We start from the raw sequence: 23,796 nt of genomic DNA, 5'->3' as shown, positions 1-23,796 counted from the left end.
ATCAAGGATCCGATCCGAATCCGGATCCGAAAAAAAATTCTGGATCCGTCCATCCCTAATATTAACACTAAACTACTATAATCACGAACATTAACCCTAGATTACTGGCCCAGAGTCACGTGGTCACTAATCCTCCATTATTTTGACGACGCTGTTTTTTTACCCACCAATGTGGATATTTTTGTGCTTTAAACCAATTAAATTAAAGTTTATTATTTTTAATGCACCTATATTTTAAAGACAAAGTCATGTGTCTTTATTTGAAAATATTTTTAATAATTCTTTTTGCCATAACTTATGACAAAAATTTTGATTTACCCTATGACCTAGGGAAATATTTAAAATACCAAAATATACGTAATTTTTTATTGCAAAATACATTTTCTATTACTTTGGAATTTTTCTTTGACGCGTCGTAAAATTTCGAAGGTTGAGTAATCCAGGATTAAATCCAATGAAATCATCATGAAAATTTCAGGGTATAGAGCATGTTTCAGGAGGAATCTGCAATACTTCAGGAGGTGGTAGGGGGAGACCATTTTATGTATTTTTTACGTCGATAAATAATAAGCAGAGAATTGGACACAAGCATAAGCGTTACCTACAGCCCTTACAGTGATGGGACGCAATATCGCGCTCCTCATGTTCCTCAAAAAAATATTTATTTTTATATTAAACATTGTAATCATTGCACTCAGGTATTAAGCTGGGTATTCTGTAACCAATAACCAATAACCCGTTAACGCCTAGCGGTACCAAATGGTACCAGCTGGTAGTGCAGTGCTAAACGTAACTTTTTTGTCATTTATCGTAATTTATTAGGGTTTTTGAGAGTTTTAAATTAATAAAAATATTTACCTTAAAAATTTTCCGAAAAGTTTGCTATTTTAAAGCTGTAATTAACGCATTTAAAGCCGTTTTGAAAATTGAGAATTATCAACTAGCCGAAAAAAACCGAATTTTTAGAGCAAGCATTTCAATTTTCTTTTCTTACGCCTTATGTACCGTTAACGTAAAAGTTTTATTAGGTAATTATGGTTGTTATAACATTTTTATACCATATAAAGTATGGTTATTTGATTTGAGCCTAATATTTATGTTTCAAAATATTTTGGTGGTACCATAGGTTATCTATAGGCGTAACTATTAGTGGCAAAAGAATACATTTTGCACCTAATGACTCAGAATTTGATTGACATTTAGTTACATGATTCCCACAAAAATCGCAGAAACTTTTTAATTCAGGCGTTACCGGGTTAAATAACTTCAAATACGCAATAATTTCGGTAAAGCGATTTTTCTTGTGTATCCAGCCTTTTCAATATTGCATTTATTACTCTGTTTTTAAGGACATAATATAATTAAGGCTGGACGAAAATGTGCGATTTTACTTGCCTGAAACAATTAATGTTTGAGCTTACTTAAACGAGAGCTATGAAGGAGTATCAACGATACAATTGCCCATTCACAGCCATTTTGAGATTAATTGTTTCAAATACCAAAATGCCGCGGATACTTACCGAGGAAAATATTGCAAGGTTTTTCTGACGTAGGTATTCTGATTTTTTTCCCTCCTTCCTTCTTCCCTCTTCAGAAACATCCTGTTTCCTGTGTATCTTTTCAATCAGCGATATTTCTGATATTTATGGAAATTCTTTTTGGTTATTTTCATTTCCATTGTATAAAAATGTAAGCCATAGGGAGCCATAAAAACCACAACATTTCCTTGTAGAAATATTACTTGTTATTCAGTGCATTTATTCAATCAGGTTAATTTATTATATTAATAGGTTTATTTCTATCGCAATATCTTTCACCAGCATGAAAAAATATTAGCGCCGGCTATGCATACAAAATCAAACTATGAAGGTTTCCTCGACATAGGTTCCCTTTTAAGGCAACTCAGCTCTCATTATTGTTTACCTGTATTTTCGATTTCAATTTTTTGTTTACGTTATGGAAGCAATAAATTTAGTATTAACTATTTCCTGCCTCATCCCATTAAATGGAAATTCGAGGAAGAGAACCCATTTTACTCGTAAAAAAATAGCGTGATAATTTGTTGTTTGTTAAAATATTTATACCTAGAAAATAGCAAATTTCGTGTAAACATAAATAATATTGCTTTTAGTATTATATGAAAATTTTACTTTTTGAAGGCCTTTGTGCTTTGTCATTGGGGTGCTTGTGTACCCATGTGGTGCCTCTTCATATGAGGCAGTTGTTGCCCTGCCTAAGAGAGGATTCCTCGATTAGGCACTGGCGCTGTACTCCTCGGTCGGACTACTGCCCAACACTGCCTCTTCCAGGGCCATCATGCAAGCATCCTGAACTGGGAAATGTCTTTTATCCATACCATCCCCTTTCCTATCCTGAATTGTCTTCTCTTTTGTAAAAATTGCGAATATCAAATTCTAATGCTCAAATCGAGGTTTAATTTTTTATTTGAGGTAGGGTTTTAATATTTACAGTGATGAAAATTTGTAGTTATTAAATAAACTGAAAATTTGGATGCAAAAGATTTATTGTATTTAGTATGTGATAATCGCCACTGCCACAATCGGTCTAGGCAGTTGGAGACTTCAACGCCTGACTTCAAACCAATAATAAATATTTATTATACTCGATTAAGAAATCGAAAAAGGAATTATATTCATTATTTCATTGAATAAATATTTTTACTGCTGTAGTATTAAAATATTTCCCTAGTTTTATGGCACTTGATTTCATTTGAAAGGATGCTAGGCAGATAAATGTTTCTAAGCAATAGTCTCTTCTGGGGAAATTATTTAGGATACCTTAAAAGATGATTCAGATATCTACTTAGAGGTAACATCTTTATGACAACCTATGGCGCATATTTAGTTCTGCCACTAAGTAATACTTCCGGGATCAGTTATAACCCATTTTACTCGTAAAAAAATTGCGTGATAATTTGTTGTTTGTTAAAATATTTATTCCTAGAAAATAGCAAATTTCGTGTAAACATAAATAATATTGCTTTTAGTATTATATGAAAATTTTACTTTTTTGGCTTCATAAAATTAGCTTTTACAGGGAAAGAAGTATCGGAGGCTCCAAGTTTGTTTGGCCACTTTAATTTCTCACTAGGATGCCAAATCATGATATCTATGGTTGCTATGCTATTTCCTTCTCATAAAATGTCTACAGTAACTGATGGATGAACTATGTACTTTTGTTATACTTTAAAAATAACTGTAGAGCCATATTATAGAATACAATGTTCATTGATAAGTATTAATTTTTTTAGAACTGAATGAACGATTTCGCTGGTTTGCATGAAATACTTATGTGGAACTCTCTTTTTGGTCGTTTTCGTGAATTTGCCTTCACTATTATAAATAGAGAGCCCCAAAAAATTTCAGCTCATTGCTGCGATCAACCTTTGCTGCCCCGCCTTTTGACAGTCTGCTTTCCTGGCATGACAATCGTCTTGGGCAGTCTAAATCACAAACTGGTGTCAAAAAATACTGTATCATTTTTTCATAGGTGAAGGTAGAAACAAAAAGTGGAGTCATGATAGAATTTAAAATACTTTATTTATAGAATTTTTTAAATACAACAGTACCTTGTCACTTAAAATTCCCAAGAAGAGTAACTAACTAAGACAAATATTAAAAATTTTTGGAGCAATTAAAGACGAAGACATTTATTCAAATAGTGTCTAAATAATCTATCACAAGAGAGATGACAAAGCAAAAGGAAAAGAAAATTGGGTTCCTCTCTAACACACAAACAGTTCTAAAACACGGACATTCTTCAGCTAGAGTAGTCGGAAGATTTTTAAGTACCAATGAATCATGTAATGGGAGAATCTGTGACTGTAGCTATAGACACTGAAAGAAGCAGAGTAAAAAACAAGCTGAGAAATTTGTTACAAACTTTGCATTAGGATGCATTTTTGTATTTTGAACGTAAATGTAGCTTCCTTTTCAAAAACAAAACTTTTCAAATAGGTTCACAGAAGTTTTTTTTACGATGAATGGTATTGAAAATAAAAGAAATATGTCTGCTAAAATCTCTAGCAGTAAATTAAAGGTAAAATTGCACTGGTTAGGAACACATGTCACAAATAACATTGAACATGACAGGTAACTTGCCCCAATCGCACAATATACTCAAATATCCTTCCAAAAACATAACATTTTTTCTTGAAAACAATAATTTATTTTCCATTCTTAAGGCTTCTTATCGATTAAGCGAGGTAATTCATTGTAAGAACACCGTAGAATATCCCATCTTGAAACAAATGCAGCATTCTTTCTTATTGTATTTCATGTCCTCAAACATGTAGCATGCTCTTGCCCATATAAATAACGTTTATCTCCGTCGCAAACATGGAGTGATTTTGGATAAACATATGCGCTTGAGTCATTGAAGCTGAAGATGAAAACATTGAGATTTACAATGGTAACTATTTTATTGGTAAACGTCCGCAGGGACTCCTTTTAAAAGAGTTCATTTCCACAGCATTACTTAGCTCACCAGTCATGTTTGCTTTCAGAGCTCGACTTATGAAACAAGTCCGTGGTACAATATTTTTTAAAGCTCTCACCATTCATTATAATTCAGGTACGACGATGAAGCGGTGGAAGGCATTCATTCCACCGCTCGCAATTAAAAAAAAACTATATCATTATAGCTCGGCGATCACTTTCCACTGCGAAGCTGATCGACTTGTTGAGTGAAACTTCCCCCTTTTTCGTCCAGTCCACGATCGGTGTGAGGGATGAACAAAAAAATGAACAACATTCTCGCCAGCTACACCGTCACAGCCCACTCATTCGGCGTTAGGGGAGCATTTCCCATCGGTCTCCTTATTTTTTTTTCTCCATCTCACCGCGATTGCGTTCGCAGCAGGTCCCTCCGGGGTCCGTCCCGTCGGAGTCGTGGAAGGTGTAGCAGCGGTGACTGAGCTTTGAGACGTGGGAGAGGTTTGCAAAGCTGTGAGTGACGTCTCGGGTTTGAGCCGCGTTCCAGTTCACGACCGTGGAGCGGGGTGGTGTGGAGCGGGTAGGATGGGGCAGCACTGCGGAGTAGTATGGGGCCAGCACATCGGAGTAGTATAGAGCAGTCGTGAAGGGTAGTATGGGGCGTTGCAGAAGGTGGTGCGGGGCAGTCGTGCGGAGGAGGAGGAGGCCTTCTGGGGTGGGGCTGTGCGGAATAGTCGGGCTAGGAGGAGTGGGAAGTGCCGCATCGCGATGATGGGAAGTGGTGAGGGTGCCCATTCTCTTCGCCGGCCTAAGACGAGGCGTGGAACCGGACCAGTCGGTAGCATTTCGCAACGGCCGATCCCTCCTCCTCCTCTCCCCGGTCATCTCCCGCCAACGTCCCCGCCCCACCGGCGGCGAAAGGCGAAGCGGCGGCATCTCCCGGCGCGAGAAGAGAGCGGGTCGTGGTGGCCGGAGGCCAGTTGGGCGTGGCCCGGCTCTCTCGCGCGAGCCCCACCGCTCTCACCTTGTCGTCGAGAGCAGACTTTGCCCTAGTTTTGCGGAAGTCTCTCGCCGGGGCGATCCAGTCTCCGCCGCGGGGGGAGGCGGTCTCCTCGGCCGCCCACCACCCTCCCCGCCCCCGATCCCCCGCGATCATCGCCACACGTGCGGCCGGGAGCGGTGCGAAAAGGGAAGGACCGCTGCACCACGCAACACGATGCGACGCACTCATGACTGTGGGTGGGAAAAAAAGTTTGCAGTTCGCGCCTTTTTAAGGTTGTCCGAGGTCCGAATTTGCATCATCGAGTTTGTCGAGTCATTGAGATCCTGCACGAAAAAATTGCATTCAATTTCTGTCCAGAGTATGTCCAATGTGTACATTAGCGTGAATCACCATGAACTTTGCCCGAGGATCAGGATGCAGCAGTATAATTTTATACATTTCTTGAAATGTATTTAGTATATGCTGTTGTGTACATATTTATGGATTATGTTGACTGCATATTATGAATGAAGCATGCGCAATGTGCACATTTCCCGTAGATGCGTGGGTAAAATGTGTTCATCATACACAGATTACGGGCGGCCAAAATTTCGGACAATGTGTACTGCCTGTACGCATCAGTTTACAGGAAAACTGCATGCATTTGATCGCAAATGGGTAAAGATTTCCACTTGGGGAGCTGGATGGTGGAAGGGAAGGGGTGTGTACGTGAGGCTCTGCAATGGCTAGCGGCGGTGTTGCTTCCATCCGAAGCGGTTACCATTATTTCCGTCCGCGCGCGATCTCGCTCACCGCGGAAGGATGGGAGAACTTTCACTGCGCACGATTGGGCGGGGGTGTGCGAGGCTTTGGGGGCGGGGGCTGACGAGGGAGGCTGCTGGGGGGAGGCTGCTTGGGGGAGGCTGTGTGAGGCGCGTGGAACTCGTCTCGCCCACGTCGAAATCTGAGTCTCCAGTGAGCGGTGATGTGATGGGCGCTGGCTGGGCCTTCGAAAGGGAGTGTCGGCCACCCGACCACTCTTCATCGCACATTTTTTTTTCCCGAAAGTCGCGATCCGATTCCACAACCCCAGGGCACAGGCTACTGCGAAAAAAAGTGAATGCCTCTTTAAATTCTTTCCAATGTAACAAATGTCCTCCTTTTTACATTCTGTCCAGTTTGAATCCACAAAAAAAGATGTTGTGAATACAGTTCATTGGAGGTTTAAATGCTTTGCAATCACGTCACTCGAGTCCGCTAAAATGCTGATGCCCACTTCTTTGCAGAACTAGGTTCGCGTGGAGATGCTTAAGAACGCGGCCGACATCAACTCCCGTTTCGTCTCACTGAGCGCTGGATAGACTGCTCTCCACATTTTGTATTTATCGGACTGGTGTTTGACTAGTACCTTCCGCTGTTGAGGACTAAATGGGGAAACGTAACGGGGGCGGTTGAGCATTTGAGCGGGCCCCCCTCCATCCGCTAGTGTACAAGGGCCTTCCGCCATAGTACTGGGGCTTGTGGCTGGTGTGCAGGACCCTCCCACAAATAAATTTGGGATGCAATAAGAGCACTGGGAACTTTCACCAGTGTTCCAAGGCAATCCGTTTGTGTAGGGGAGCCATCAGATAGTGTCCCGGTAGTTCCGCAAGTGTACTGGATCTTCCCCAATAAGGTACAGGGAAGATCCGCTAATGCCCTAGGGCCTTTCGTTAGTGCACTGGGGCCTTCTTGTCCTTGGGTCTCAGTGCTTGGCGGGCGATGGGCCGCGCGAGGGGATCGAGTCATCCTCGTCTCCGCTGCCGTGGCCCACATGTCCGTCCTCGGCGGACTGGGCCGGCGACGGCGAGCGCTGCCCGGCGTCCTTGGGCGAGCCACCGTGGGCCGAGGCCGCCGAAGACGCCGACTCCTCCTTCTCCTCGTCCGCTGGTGAGCCGGGCCCCTTGGGATCGTCGGCGGCAGCGCGAAGGTACGCGGGCACATCATGGTGACGGTGGTAGTGGTGCGGCACCCTCTCCCCGGCCTCCGTGATCTTGCCCATGAACGAGCGGATCTCGTCAAAGTACGCAGAGCACTCATCCTCCTGGACGCGGCCCACGCGCGTGCGGCCCGTCTCCCTCATCGGGCCCTCGCTGTCCAGAATGGTCGGTCCGTCCGCCTCGTGCTTCTTGAGGTGGCGGTCCAGGTTGGTCTGCTGCCCGAAGCAGCGGTCGCACAGCGGACACTTGAACGGCTTCTCCTTGTTGTGGATGTTGCGCACGTGTCTCTGCAGGTTCGATGAGATGGAGAAGGAGCGCTCGCAGTATTTACATTTGTAAGGCTGCTCCCCTGTGTGGGTGCGTAGGTGGCGCGTGAGGTTGGCGGAGCGCGGGAACACCTTTCCACAGAAGCGGCACGAGTAGCGGTCGCCTCGCGCCTTGGCACCGCCGGTTCGCGGCCCGCCGGCTCGCGGCGCGGCGCCGCCCACGCTCCCGTCCGCGCTGCATGCAGACATGGAGTCTGAGGCGCGGCTGCTGGGGCTCCCAGCGCCTGGTACGAGGGCAGGTGCCGCGGCGGGCGGGACCAGGCCGTCGTAGGCCTTGGGCAGCACGGCGTTGGGGCGCAGCAGGTCGTAGGGGTGCGCGGCCGCGGGTGCCACGGCCGGGCCAGAGTTCAGTAGGAAGGGGAAGGGTGGGCGTGAGGCGGGTGCGGGTGCGGGCGGTGCCGCGTAGGGGATGCGGACGACGCCCTTCTCGCGGTACATCGCCTCGAGCACGAGCGGGTGCAGTGGCTGCGAGGCGTAGATGAGCGGGTAGTGGTGTCCCACGGGGTGCTGGTCCCTCGCCGCGGGCGATGACCCTCCCTCCTCCGGCGATGGGCTCCTCAGGATCACATTCTGGTTCTCGTCCTCGTCCACGCGACCCCTCCGGCGCTGCTTCTTGTGCTCAACGCGCAGGTCCAGGGGCTGCTCATCCCTCGCGCGGCCCGCTGGGGACATGCGGCCCGCGGGAGATGGGCCTTCGGCCGCGGAGGTGGATCCGCGGGACAGGTCGAAGGGCATCATCATGGCGGACTCGTGGTCGGGCTGGTCATCGCGCGGCTGGACTCCGCCCTGGTGTGCGACGACGCGCAGCGACAGGTGTTGGGCCACGTCGGGGTACACGGAGGCCTGCTTGGGGGATCCGCCGTCGCGGGGCGTGGGTCCGCCCTCGTAGTGGTGGTGCGCGAATAGGGAGCCCAGGCCGATCATCTTGCGCGGGCTGGAGTGCTTCTCCCGCATGGTGGTGGAGCGGCTCACAGCGGGGTCCTCGCGCTCGGCATGCTCGTGGGGGCGCGGGGCCGCGGGTGGGGCGGGCCGCAGGAGTGCGGCGAGGGGGCACGTTGCGGGGCGGGGGCCGTACGGGAGGCACCAGGCGGGGGTCGCGGCGGCGGCGTCCGCCACACTCATCTGGAGGCGAGGGTCCCTTCGGCGCTCCCGGACCCTCGGTCGAATCGGTCCCTGCAAACAGCAAGGAAGGAATGTTAGTCACTGATATTTAACAGGCATTGGAACAATGATTCCATAAAGTTTGTCTATAGCATTTGGCCAGGTAACACACATAAATGAAATCAAATAAAATAGTATTTGGCTATAGAATTTGGCCATATATTTATCCGAAAGAGTCATCTGCCGTCTTCACTCTAAAACATCAATACAGCGTCGGGTTTGATTTGGGTAAAAACGCAAAATTTGTGACTGTCGATGGTCATAAATTCTTAAAAGTAGTGGCTGGAGTGTAAATAATTTTTGCGTTATGAGATTTAAAATGGCTCTGTTATGAATGAATGACATTATAAATCCTTATATATTTAAAAAGGGAACATAAGTCCTTTCGTGGACTGTGTATTGGAAAAAGGGGGAAATATGGTAAGCCATGCACTTTACCTGTGTACCTTTAATGCTCAACAGGAATAATTCACTTAATCCTGAATCACTAATTTCTTCGTCAACTCATGATATTCTAATTACCCTCTTCCCTCGGGTATTTTGATTTATTACCCTCGGCTAAAATCTATACATGAATACCCAACCCAACCCGGTAAACACGCTGGGGCATCACCCGCCGTTAAACCCATGGATTGCTTACTCTCTGCAGCCCATGAGAGGAATGTAGTGACGCAGGAACGGGTCTTGATGGAGCCGAAAGAAACGCCCACATCATGTGCTGGGCCATTGTGTACTGAGGTGTGAGAGAGCCCAGGTCCTTTCGATGATGCCCATTCTCTTCCATCCATTTCAACCGAACGGTGAACGGTAACACGAAAAAGAAAATCGTCCGCACGGGAAAGCCTTTCACCTTTCCCTTTTAACTCATGGCCGCGGTCCTTCATTAATATCAACATTGATATATGGTGGCGCTAGGTGAAAACTAAATTGGGATGTAAAAAAAATATCGCATGAGATTCTTTTGATTAAAACATTGCCTCGACTATTCGGCGATATTTAACGAGTATTTCACAGCAAATTCTTCCATGAGTGGTTGGATTAAAATTAATATTTTTTGAGTTTATGTTCTGATGACCGAGAGATTAATTTTTTTAGCCTAGCAAACTAAATGAAGTACCTCCGTCCAGATTTGCATGCATTTATATTTTATCCTTTCTGGGGTTGGGTTGTAAAAAAACGTTTAGAATTTTTTTCACGTCGACGAATTTTCAACGAAAACATTGATTACAAATTCATCCCGTGAGTAACCATTGGCCTCATTGGCATCCGAGTTTTTATGAACACCCAAGTATATTTTTGCTACAATTTGAAAACATTTCGAATGTACACGATATTTCGTGGGCATTAAAAGTTGTATTGATTAAGCGGATATTAAGAGGCAAAAAACACCACGTACTCCCAGTATTGTTAAGAAAACCATTTAACACTATCAGCCTTCTCAAGCCTCCGCTATTAATTTAAGGATATGGCGGGTTTGAGTAACCATTAATGAACCTGAAATTTTAAGGGTGAATTTTCATTATGATTCTATTTTATTTTGGTGTCAGTCAATCAAACGGGTTGATATGTGGATTTAAATTTACGTAACTACAGACGGGATGAATCCAAAATTTTCTCGAATCTAAATCCGAATCCCAAAAATTTCTCGAATCTTTGTCATCTCTCGAATTATGAATATGAAGTTCATAGTAATATCAGGAAAGAAACGTCGTCACACAGTTGCTTTCAATATAAAGTATGTTAAACAAGAGTGTATGATATAGTAAAGTGAGAATAGATTCTGTTTTCCTACGCCCATATCTGCCACTTAGATAATTTTTCCCTTCTACTTTTAAGGAACTCTTTCATCGGTGGAAAGTAATATTTTCTAAATTATCATCTAAATTTTAGGTATATATTTTTGGAATCAAAATTTTCAAAGGATGAAAATGGAAATAAGATTTTAGTTTTCTCATTTCATTTGTTTTTCAATATTTGAGACATTCCAGGATTAAAAAAACCCATCTCTATTTTTAACTATACTTTTGGAACTGCTAGGTATTTTATTAAATATAATCAAGTAAATGGAACTTCAATGCGTGACTCCGATCCTCATTCCATTGAATTTTCTTATCTCAATTTTTTTTCAAAATTGGAGACATTCTAGGATTTAAAAATCCCATCTCTATTATTAACTATACTTGTGGCACTGGTATTTTTTAAAAACCTTAATGAGAAAATGAAACTTCAATGCGTGAAACCATTTCTCATCCCTTTTGCCCACAGTAAAAAAATTGACGAACTTATTACTACCGTGCATGACTGGAGATGTGGACGGTAAGGTATGGAGGTTTGGAAGAGCAGCGATGATTATTCAAGCGGATGAGTGGGTGGGATTAGTGGAGTGGGCAACATGTAAGGGAGAACAATGGACACGGGTTAATTTGTCGACGATATTGTTTGAAATGCACGTGCTGTGGGAACGGATGGCATCAACAAAGGGAGTGTTGCGAATGGAGAAGTGCGGGTCATTGTGGAAGGGAAGACGAGTTTTACAGCGAGGGCTTTTGCAAGGAGCTATTTCCATGCGGCAGTGAGAGGGACAATTGTGATTGCATTTTAAGCGTCTCATAGGTGGTGGGTTATGGACACAAGTTTATCAACTTTGCGGTTGTTTCACTCCCTTGATGGCCTGATGAAGACAATCATCGAAGGACAAATAGAAGGCAAGAACGGAAAAGGAAGACCTCGAACAAAATATATGGAACAAGTAAAGAAAGATGTGAAAGAGAAGAAATACGTAGGTGTGAAAAGATTAGCTGAAAGGAGAATTGAGTGGAGAGCTGCGGCAAACCAATCCTAGAATTGTTGACCAGTGATGATGACGATGAATATAAAGTTGAAGTCTGTATCATCTTATGGTGAGTGCAAATCAGACATTATAAAACGAATCGAAAGGCCGGGTTGCACTATAAATTAACACGTAGGAATTATAGTCTAAATTTATTAACGCGAGAATGAACGCCAAAATGCGCCATGTAACCACCCAAATTGTGCGAACTCATGTACAGAAAATAGAACCTGTCCTGGTTTAGTTCATGCATTTTTACATATTCCGTTCCAGTCCATCAAATAATTTATGCAATCGGACATTAACTCGCACGTGTGAATGCATCGTACAACCATGCCTTTAGATTTGGTTTTAAAACGTCTGGCTAGCTCTTACGATGAGATGATACAGCCTCCAACTTTACCTAGTGGAGGCTAAAGGTTTTGGCTAGCTTTAAGTATGATCTTATATAGAAGCTAAGCAGAACCTTCAATCACCTCTAGGTAAAGACAAAGGCTAAATTATGTTATGGTTACCGTTAACCCATTATAACCCAAGTTTGCTTCTAAGTAGTATAAAAACAGCATAAATTTTGAGTTCTATTTAGGAAACTTTTGAACTGCGCATTATTTTGTGTTGTAAAGTTTAATGGCGAAATATGCAGCTGCTACAATAATTAACAATTAGTAGAAAATGTTTATATTTTTACAATGAGAAGTCTTGAAATCTAATTTCTCCCAGAAGCAGCTCAGGATTAGAAAGGGTTAACCGGACTTATAAAACCTGGCGTTAGTGACTCAAACCGAAGATAACTTGAATTGGTTTGGGTAGAGCTCACTCGCGCGGTATTTACGAGGATGCTGCTTCGATTAAAGCACGTAGCCAGGGAGGAAGCTTTGCTTGCTTCAGCCCCCCGAAATGTTTTCCCTTGTGACGACTACGTGCGTGGCGATAGCTATATTGAGAATACTCCACGTGAAGTGCAGTGATCAGGATAAAATAATTTAATTAAGACTTGTAATCTCTCGTTTTTTTGATACAGTAATGTAGTTTTAATCTTGATGAAAAAAATTGATAGGCAATGAACATAAAGACCTTGATGCGGTTTTTAATAGCAGGAATGTATTATTCAAGCTTTGGTAGCTTAGAGAGTATGATGCTTTTTTCATAAAAATTATTTAAATTAAAAAAGAGTGCATAAAGCAGATCTAAAGAAGTTGTTAAATATTTCAAAAATATTCCAATAGTCCATTGCATATAATCTTGCAAAATTAAATCAGCGTTCATGAAATAAATGTTATAAAGTCGTATTTTCATTGTTTAATTAAATATTTTTAATTTTCCACGACTATATTGCAAATGGAAATTGCAAATTTTTATTTGAATATGGAAAAATACCACTCCATCAGGCCTGAGTCTTCGGATTTTAATTGCATTTTCATGTTTATTTTGGGATATGTAGAAGCTCCGAGCGTTAAAGCATTGTCCCATTACTCCATGCACATTGCACAGTTGCGCCACTGGTAGCGGAGTGCTCGCGTAGTTTTTCGTCAGTGGATCTAGGGCGGGAAAATGAGACTGTCACTCGCCTCTGAGAATCTATTGTGAAGGGGGCGTGGTCCGGATTCGCGGCGGAGAACGGCGTTGCATAGCGGAGGCAGTAAAATCAACACCTTTGCCTTTGGAGCGGCTCTTTTTTTTTGCTCTCTTAAAGGCATTCAGGAAAACACTTAGGGCGGTACGAAATTATGTAAGTGAAAGACTCTCCAACTGAGGGATGCGGCATTGCCGACTACACGTTCCGTAAATAACGGATGATCTTTTTTTCGCGTCTTTTAATCTCTTTATAAAAATTTATTGGCCTTGTAGTCATGAACTTTAATGGCAATGCATGACGAGAAATTAAATTGAAATGTTGCCCGTGATAAAAATTAATTGTTCAATAAAAAAGTCATCTTTGCTTAATATCTTCGGGAAAAATGCTCTTTTCCATAGCGATCGCACTCTTCCAAATATTTCGCAAAGAAGATACATTGAAATAGCTCCCGAAAGGAAAATTAATCCGATGGAACGTCTTAAAATCAAGTTGTTTGAAAAAAAAAATGAATATTATACTCTGAGCTTACCATACTGTAGAGATTCTACGATATTACAAAAAAATTGCATGAGAAATGGTAATGCGATGAAATGAGGATAACAAATAAGCAAATTAGAGGAAATTAGAACTCCACTTGTGACTTTAAATGCGGGAGATACTCAGAAAAACAAGTGGTGATTATAAACAGGAGACGATGATGTAACATTTACTTACATTATTACGCAAACGAGATCATTGCATCTCAATGATGGTGGAGCACGATGAAAATTGATTCTGAACATGTCAGGCAGAAGAAAAAAATGCATCAAATTTTATGCCTAATGGCATCGTAAAATCGGATTTAAGGCAATAATCAACTAAATGAATTTATTGAACACAGGGTACGTTTAGAAGCAGTGCCGTAGCGGTTTTTGCTCAATGAATGAGGAACATAAAGAAGGTAAACGTTCGCATTAGTAACTGACACATTCGTTTTTTCAGGTGGCGATTCATATACCCTTATTTTTCATGTATTCTCTTGATAATGTTTAATTGCAAATTTTTTCTTTATTTATTTCGCTTTCAATTTGAAAATCCGGTCCTTTGGCAATATTTACTAACTTAATTAACGCGAGCACTCATTACCCATTCTGTCAGCACTAAAAAATGGGATACATATCATACTAAGTATACTCAGGCCTAATTCGTCAAAATGTAAGCGTGAATCAGGGCCTTATCTTAATTTTTATTTCGATTTGTTATTTCATTGAATTGTTTTGAATTTCCGGGTTCACCATTCACCATTATTTATTTGATAAGATTTGTCTCATTTAAAAATTATTTGCTCAGCGTTACACGAGGGCCTAATTCGTTAAAATTTAATCGTCTGTCACGGATTTACTTTTTTTTTTACTTCGATTTGTTATTCCTCTGAATTTTTCTGAATTTCCGGATTCAACATTCGCCATTGTTTATTTGATAAGATTCGTCTCATTTACAAATTCCCTCCAAGGTTTTCTCGTTCCCTCTGTCCAAAGGAAAAATCGATATAGTGGCATATTCAGCGTAATTGAGAGTTCATATTTCACGCCAAATCCGCCTCTCCTTTTGGTCTAACTCCCACATGAGTTATTCATGAGCAGTTTTTTTTCCTTACTCGCTTCGAGTATCCCGTGTGGAGGCCAGGCGTTGATCCGAGGCATGCGGCTAACATTCATTTGCCTTCAGGGGCCCTCAAGGGTCAACTGTTTATGGTGTTGGTGGTGCAGATGTGAGCCGCGAAGTTTATGTTATAGGAGTTCGTGGAGGTTGTCGTGGAATACGTTGACACGTTGGGGTCATTTATGGAAACTTCAAAGGCCTTCGCAGAGAGAGGTAAACCTTGTTCATCGGCGCAGTCACGACAGTCACGCAAGAAAGGGTCTTCCGGACACGCGTTCATTATGCTAATTGGAGAATTGCCGCTTTAATTTATTTTCTGATATACTCGTCATCTGACACTATTGTGTTTTCCTTTCCGACTGATTGATTGCCTCTGATTAATTCGCTTAAAACCATATAGTTTGGAAGACAAGGCGCCCCTTTGAAATTTACGCACGTGGTTTTTGGATACAGATTATTGGCAATATATTTCAGTGGTACATTTAATTGTCGATTAAAAAGTTACTTCAGGGTTCATAAATAAAAAGTTCACTAATGGGTTTATTGATAAATATAATTTGATGCATCGACTAGTTTTGATAAACGGACTACATTCTAAGAGCTGTAGTGATGATAAAGATTTTGGCGCGAACTCAAACCAAATGTTTCTTCAGTGTATCTAAACTCAGCGAAGAAAATTTGGCTACCATGGAATTTATTCCAATCAATTGTAAAATTGTACAGGAATGACAATGAAATATTATTCCACCAGATTATAATGATTATAATGGGTAAGCAGTAAAATTCTTGATACAGTTTTAACGCGTTTTTTTCAGTGGTAAACAAAATGGTAAGGCGACTGCCGATTGTATTATAACGAATTAGGCCCACGTGTAAGCTGCGTATACCGAGAATGACGTATACAGCATTTTTTAAATGCCGGCCGAATGGGTAAGGAGCGCGCTCGTGACAATAAATTCAGCGGAAGATTTTAAAAAAAGGTCCAGATATTCGTCTGTGTAGGATTTTTTACTGTAAGCCCATTCAATCACCACCAATCTTCGTGCAACGAACTTTTATGGAGGTATCTCGCAGCCCTCAACCTTCTTTAAACTTATACCTACCTCCAGCCTTCTAGTTATGAAAAGGAAAATGGTATATTTCGGGCTAGTTTTTTTTTCGTTTTACTTTCGAGTGGTATAAAAAAACTGAATTTTATTCTGTGAGCTCACCGTACTGTGAATTTGCTTTGATATTGCGAGAAAAAATTGAACGTGAAATACGGAAACTACAGAAACGTAAATATTTTGTACCGAGGGTAACAATTATGAATATTGTAAGAAGTTAGAAAATTTGAAAATTCCAATTTGAAAAATAAAAAATGTTAATACGTAAAAATGTGAGAAGATATATTCGTGCAGAATCGTCAAGCCTTCAAATTTGATGGTTATCTTGAGGATTATAAAGCTGTCAACGTAAACCTGCAGTTTCCCTACCTTTCAGCAATAGTTAATTTGCACAAGATTTAAGGAATTAAAAGGTGTGTAAAAAGCGGTTGAGCATCCATGAATCGTTATGTAAACGATCTTCATGAAGTTACCTTTAGTGAGTTCTTAATTTAATTAATAACTTCTTCAAATATAAAATTTTAATAATATCGTAAAAATAAATTTTAAAATTAACAACTTCTTAAAATTCAAAATATGCATTAATTTAAACCCGGAGGCACCCGTAGGTCGCGTCGGTAAATTTGATAGCAAAAGAGTTAATATCTAAGAGCATGAAGATGAAAGAACTGGGATTTATTTTAGTATAATAGGCTTTAATAGAAGAAAATTGTGAGGTGAGGTACAGAGGGTTAAAATATAAGTTATAGTGGGAGAATACTCCTTCGCTGTTCACTGTTGCGTGCTGAAAAGTTCGCTGTTTTGCGTTCTATTTGTCTTCGTTTAAATTTGTACACATTCATCGTTTTTCACAGAAAAGAAATTTTAAATGGTTAAGCCAGTTGTTTACAATCTTGAACATCAGCCCATAACAATGGGTGAGCGTAAAGTTTGCCCCACTTGGAGACCTTGTAGAACACGGATATTGGCATTTTATGTCAGCTCATGAGTCGCCTCTCCTATTAAATCCTTTATGCACCAGGCCGTAGTGGGTGACTCACCAGTCCATGCTATTGTTGGCGAACTTACAGTTATTCCTTGAGTTTTTTTGCAACCCTAACTACGGAAAGATTCAGATGGCTATTTGTAATAGGTCATCAGAAAAGAAGGGCAGTCCAATGGCGTTGAATGTGGAATATTTTGCATTGGTTCCGTTAAAAAATTTGGTATGTATTTTGCATCTGTTTTTTTCATGTTTATGATATCTTTATTCAATTTCGCATGAGATCAAGATTGTGATGTATTTTTATTACATTAATTAATAAAATTAAACTTGACATACTTAGTCGAGCTGGAGTGATTATTCTATCGCAAAAGTAATTATTTTACCCTTTATCCGAAATTATGTCGTACTTTATGTGGAGGGCTGGAGCTTTCCAAACTTTCTATCACAAATATTTTTATTTTACCCTTACTCTTAAACTATTTATAATTTTTAAGGAGGGTAGAAGCTTTTGCAGGAACTTTTCTGATCAGAAATTATCCTTGATTCGAACTTTTTGCTAGGCACGTATAACCTTGTTCGCAAACACTACTTGTTGTAGTTCAAATAGATTTCGAATTACATTTATATGATCGAAGAAAGTATTTCAAGTACATCTGCAGTCATTTGTGTGGGTAATTCCGTGTTGGTTATATTGGCATGAGGTGCGGGAGTTTTTGAATAATCTTTAAGAAAATACTCTCGCTCAAAGTTTTGATAGTGCTGTCGTTCATCACCTAACTTTAGGTTAGAGATATCCTAAACAATAAGACAAAAAAAACGTCTTGGGGTTTTATAAGGTCGCGCAATTTCTCTAGTTGACATCATTGGACTGAGTTTCCTAGGAATCTCATTTCATGCATTATTCACTTGTAGCTTTACTGACCTCGGAGGCCATCCTTTTCCTCCTTCTGTTAGCACTTCCTTCCCTTGACACATCTGCCATTCTGAGGCAACTTTTCATTTCCCTCAAATGCGCGGAGTCAGCTTCCGACAGAGCTGTTGGAGCATAATCGAGGCATTCTGCTTTTTATGAGACGCTGCAGGAATCGTGTGGAGGAAAGCGGTTGGTGTGGTTTTCATTGCAGCTTACTGGATGTCCATCTCTTGGATCGAGTCATAGCAGTGGGCTCAACAGATCAGAACACTGTTACCTTTCCAGGAGCCTGATAATGACATAATATGGTAAACCTAGGTTGGTTGTAGGATTAAATTATTAAAAGGACCCGCGCTTTCATTTTTGCACGATTATTTATGATCTGCACAAATTCAGTTGGCTGTGAACTTAAATTTTTTCATTAATTCGACGCACATATGAACGCTCTCTGGAGCAATAAAAATCATGAAACATCCCGATAATATTTTAAACGGCGTAATCATTTAGTTTTATAAATTAACATCCCATTGGCATTATTTACGGTTGGATTTACCCTCATCTCTGAAAGCCTATCATCGAGTCGTAATACCAGGAAATTCAACTTAATCGCAAAAAAATCTTCGGAGTAGGTAAATAAAACGAATAGACTTGTTTGTTGCAATTAAACATTCCAGTCTCTGTAGACGGCTGATTATCTTTCATTATATACTTCAACTGCATCATGATAACGTTCGCGTGATCACTTTGTTTGTAGAGTTAACTTTTGCTGCCAATAGCATGAGGATGGTCGAGTGCATAATTTATTATTCCAGTACTGATTGTACCTTACAGATTTCGAGCTCTTCGATTAACGCACTGCCGGGATGTTTGGCAGGGCCCCGTTTGCGTGCTTGAATTCATTCTGACCCTCTTATACTTCACCAACGGCGGAATGCAATATTGCCCCTCGAAAAATAAGTAATAAAAATGTAAAATTTTAGGTTTTCACGGCGTATAGATTGATGAAAAATTTTCTCGGGATTCCCGCCGGGTGTGGTATTGGGTTTATTCTCCCAACGTTTCGATGCCTGAGTCTGCCATCGTCTTACTCTTAATTGTACCTTTTTAAAGTACCGTAAAAAGTACCATTAAGAGTAAACCCCTGAGGACGATGGCAGACTCTGCCATTGAAACGTTGGGAGAATTACCCAATACCACACCCGGTGGGAATCCCGAGAAATTTTTCATCAAGTCACAAAAATCTTTGCGATCTCTACATTTACCTTCATTCACGACTGAATAGGTGTTCTGAGCTAGGCTTTTACCAGTCTACCAAAGCTTATCTAAATTCGTTCACGAAATCCTAACGGCATTGACTTTGGGGAGACGAATGGTATCCATACTAAAAAAACCTATGAATCTTGCAATTACCGCACTTTTAGTGACTATTTCATTATGTCTGGTTAGCGTTAACCGAAACATTAGACAGCCTTTTATTAGAAAAACATTTCCTTGTGAATATTAGACAGCTAGTTTAAAGGAAGTAATTCAGTCTAACGTTTAGTTATACCAGTGAACTTGAAGGGAAAAATATGATAATTTTCATTTTCATTCTCCGTAAATTTAAACTACACATTATAATATCGATCTTAATCGTCACACCTTCGGCCATTGCTCGAGCTCATTATAATAGCCTTTGAATAGGCTCTTGATCGAAGGTGAAAGCATGTAAAGCGTGAAAATTGCACCACATATCGTTTTATTTACTTTAGATATCGTTTCACCGATGAATAGATAGAGGTGAGAGTTGGCAGAGATGAAATATGAGAAAGAATTGAAGGTGTCGAGTTAAAATAGTGGCATCCATAATTTGTTGCAGAACTGGATTGGCAAATAATATAGGACCCATATCAGTTTAGCTAAGATTTAACTTATTTAGCGATTTAAAATTTAAAGATATAGACTTAATATTTACGTGTTGAATTTGGTTTTTAAATGATAACAAATATTTATAGGTTCAACAAAAATTTAAAATGTGAATACCTCATAAACTAGAAGTGATGGGTGGGGCTCTTTTAACCCATCACTGCATTTTATATCATCTAGGATACACTTCACTCATTACCGGTTATTTCCGAAGAGCATATTCTTCCTCTCCAGCGCATGCTGTAGCAGATATGATACACCCCGTCGTTATACTATATGGCTCTTGAAGCAGTCAGTAGGTGCCAAAGGTGATTAGCTTCTAATTATGTTGAAGAAAGTCGGCTCCCCACATGAGAAACGAGTAAGACGATTTACCAGAGTGATATCTATTTATGCAATTAGTGCAGTAACGGGCGCAAATGAGAAGTTTTCAATGATTATGTGAAATGAAAACCTTTTGGGGAAAATTGCCAAATCCGTGATTAATAACTTAATTTAATGTAAAAGTTGTCTACAGCCATAATGTTTCATAGGTGATGCCAGTGGCGGATCTAATCGGACCGAAATAAGCACTAGATAAAATCGAAGTCTTTGGAGGTTACCACTTTGTCTAAAAGTATTTAGTTACATTTTCCTACATATTTACCAACTTTAACGAATTGAAATACAAATAAGCTCTAAAATAAGGGCCTATTTTACACGCTTTTGGTATGTTACAATCAAGCGGTAGATCCAGAGAGGGGCTAAGGGGGATATAGCCCCCTCATGGGCTCGCAAATTATACTCGATAGAATCGTAATCACAGCTCCTCCTTGTCCCTGTCCTGAATCCACCGCTGTGTGATATATATTAAAATTTTTATTTAAAATAAAAAAAATAACAGAAAAAGTTGTTAAAATTGAGTAATTGAAGCGTTTATGGATATATTTTATAAATATTTTTTTTGGCACGTATTTGGAAATTCCTGCAGTTAAGGGTATACCCGACTCCTTCAAATCTTTTCGGAGAGCGAATCCATGAATTCTACCGCCTGCCATTCGGTGGCCGCTTGGTCGCGTGGACGCGTAAATCGCGCCATCGTGCGGTCTGCGAGGGCGTGATCGCAGTGGCCCAGCTATCAGCCGTCACGGCAGCGCTGTCATCTTCGGCGTCCCTGAGCTGGCTACGTGGTCACTTCGCCGCGCGTGATTCAGGCTCTCTCACCTTCAACGGTCCAGACTCCGAGCTCAACACCTCCGAGACCGCCTTTTCCACGATGTACGAACCGGAGCTTTTAAAGTTTTCCTGTCCATCCTCAAGGAGCGTGCTATTTTTTTTGCGGAGATAAAAAATAGATTCAAGGATGGATGATACATGCGACGTGGGATGGCTTATGCGATGCAGTGCAGCTATCGAGTCCAGCAAGGCCGTAGCGATCTGGGTGGGTGGACTGAAGAGATTCAATCCCATTATTCCAGGAAAAATCGCTGACTAGGCTGGGGCGTACCTTTACGAAGTCACCCGCAAGTGCACTCAATGGACAAAATCTCCGGGGAGATGAAAATAATTTGCCTTGACCGGGATTCGAACCTGTATCTCCCGAATTCGCGTCAAGTTCAAGCATCCCCGAAACATTGGGAAGATACGAAGTCCTAGATGTACCCCTTTCGAGTGAAACCTCCCTTCGAAATGCAGTCCTCACTAGTATAACTTACCACAAAGAATGTCCTAGCTTCGCTCTTGGATTCCAGATTGCAGGTTCGAAAGTGTAACCACATCACTTGAGTATTAACTAGCAAATCTCTATCGGGAGGATTCTGATCAGGTCACTTGCACAGTATCGAAGCAAATATATTAGTCAAAGAAGTTCCTAGCTCGCAGGTAGCACACATAATAACACGCTGCCTTCTTGATTTTATGAGAAAATTTTTGACCAATCTCTCATCAAGCACTCCAGTAAGTGCTATGATGAAAATTTCACAAACTTTAAAAGAATGTGAGTTACGAACAAAAATTTTAAATGCTGGCTTGAAATATTATATTTAAAATGAAAATCTTCTATGTCAGTGAATTTTTAAATTCTTGGTTGAATAGTTAAAAAAAAAAACTACCGGCTATATCGTCAGGAAGAGGATTGATTATGCATTGACCATTTTTTTTACATCTTTGGAAAAGACGGGATCTTGGAAGACGAGAATTGTGATTGTGGTGATTAGCGTAGCTAGATTGGAAATTGGAGGGAGAAAATTTGAGGAGAATGCATTACTTGCAAACCAGGAAGAACAAAAAAACAGCAAAATTCACTAGATGGTGAAGGATGAATACGCCATGTTCGGGGAAACAAAATTCCCGAAGGTAATGAAACGGGATTGTTAGTCATACGTGAATGAGTTTGAAAGGGATGTTTTTAGAATGCGCTGGTTTTGTTTGTGGAAAATGGGCAGTCGTGTGGAACATGAAAGGCTAGCATGCTGGAACGATGAGTGGAAAATTTTGGTTGAGTGAAATGAGAAGAAAGATGATAAATTGATTTCGGCGAAATCTGGCAATGATCTCTGTGTTGCAGAAGAGCAGTGCGAACAGATAATGAATGACGGCGAGTTATCTAATGCAATTCGATAACGATATAAAATATCCTCGTGACTTATTCAATTGCGAGTCTAGTAATAATTATAAAGGTGAGGCGTGGAAGTCTTAAAGGTTATTTCAGGTTCTGAGTTACCGCGCTGTGAGCGAGATATAACTGTAAGTGAAATAAAGCCATGATACGTGCAAAAAGTGGTGCGATTATGGATTACAAGGTCACGTACCAAATATGCGTGCTGCGTACACATATTTTGGTTTTTCTGACGTAATATGTAGACGGATAGCTTTATAAAAAGGGAACGGATTTAATCAGAAAAATCACTGTTACTGCTGGGATTTTAACCGCGGAAGTTTAAAACGGTAAAACTACATTTATCCATTGGAAAACACATCCATCAATCCACACCGTAACTATGACTAAAATATATTGGAAACGTAGCCAGACTTAGCAGTGACTGGTGAAGGCGTAGTTGATGATGCAGCAAAATTTTCTCATTCCGAAGCTATGCATGCTACGTGAGATATGGGATCGACCTCTTCGCTTTCCCATCGCAAATCATTGGGTGAAGAGCTCTGGATTTTCCTCACAAGAAGAGCGCCTCGAAGTGAGCGGATCGATTTCAACCTCCTCTCTCAGGAATCCAAGGCTAACTGGGTGGAGCTCCTCGCGCAGAATAACATCCAGCCACAATTAGGGAAGCTAACTCAGTCATGTGGAGCGGAGCATTGTAATATGCTCTGATTTCTTCAATAACTTATGGAAAGGATTTCGTGGATGTGCGACGGGCATTCTCCATTGGATGATCAAACTTGAAAACCTTTTCCGGCCAGCATAAAAATTATTCAGGACGATTTTGCATCATTTTTATTGGTTTCGGAGGCAAGGCAACAGGCGTTGAAGTCGCCAGAGGGCGAAGCAGTGAAAATTTCCAATAAGCTCTGATTTCTTCAATGACTTATGGAAAGGATTTCGTGGATGTGTGACGGGGATTCTCAATAGGATGATCAAAACTGAAAACCTTTTCAGGCAAGCATAAAAATTATTCAGGACGATTTTGCATCATTTTTATTGGTTTCGGAGGCAAGGCAACAGGCGTTGAAATCTCCAGTGGGCGAATCAGTGAAAATTTCCAATATGCTCTGATTTCTTCAAAAACTTATGGAAAGGATTTCGTGGTCGTGTGACGAAGCTTCCTAATAAGATGAGAAATATGCAAAAGCCGGGCTTGCACAAAGAGCATTTGGGACGATTTTTGCATTATTTAAATCGCTCTCCGCGACGGGGCACCCGGCGTTGAAATTCCCAACGGGCGGCGCGAGGAAATATCGCTCGAAAGACTAACGGCTGAAATGTTAACGAGCCTTGTTTTAAT

General features: G+C 41.1%; 1 protein-coding gene across 1 annotated transcript in view; it reads right to left on the bottom strand.

Moving 5' to 3' along the window:
* Positions 1 to 3,541: 3,541 nt before the first annotated feature.
* Positions 3,542 to 23,796, bottom strand: part of LOC124171474 (histone-lysine N-methyltransferase PRDM16-like) — a 61,172-nt gene continuing 40,917 nt past the window's right edge. Inside the window, exon 2 of the mRNA XM_046550651.1 lies at positions 3,542 to 8,914. Within this exon, the coding sequence (XP_046406607.1) occupies positions 7,181 to 8,863 (1,683 nt within the window). The 5' untranslated portion in view covers positions 8,864 to 8,914 and the 3' untranslated portion in view covers positions 3,542 to 7,180. The remainder of the gene's footprint in view (positions 8,915 to 23,796) is intronic.

This window comes from Ischnura elegans, chromosome X (genome assembly GCF_921293095.1).
Source record: "Ischnura elegans chromosome X, ioIscEleg1.1, whole genome shotgun sequence".
Classification (NCBI taxonomy): Eukaryota; Metazoa; Arthropoda; class Insecta; order Odonata; family Coenagrionidae; genus Ischnura; species Ischnura elegans.
The sequence above is the reverse complement of the archived record's forward strand: the minus strand, read 5'-3'. Positions and strand labels throughout refer to the sequence as shown.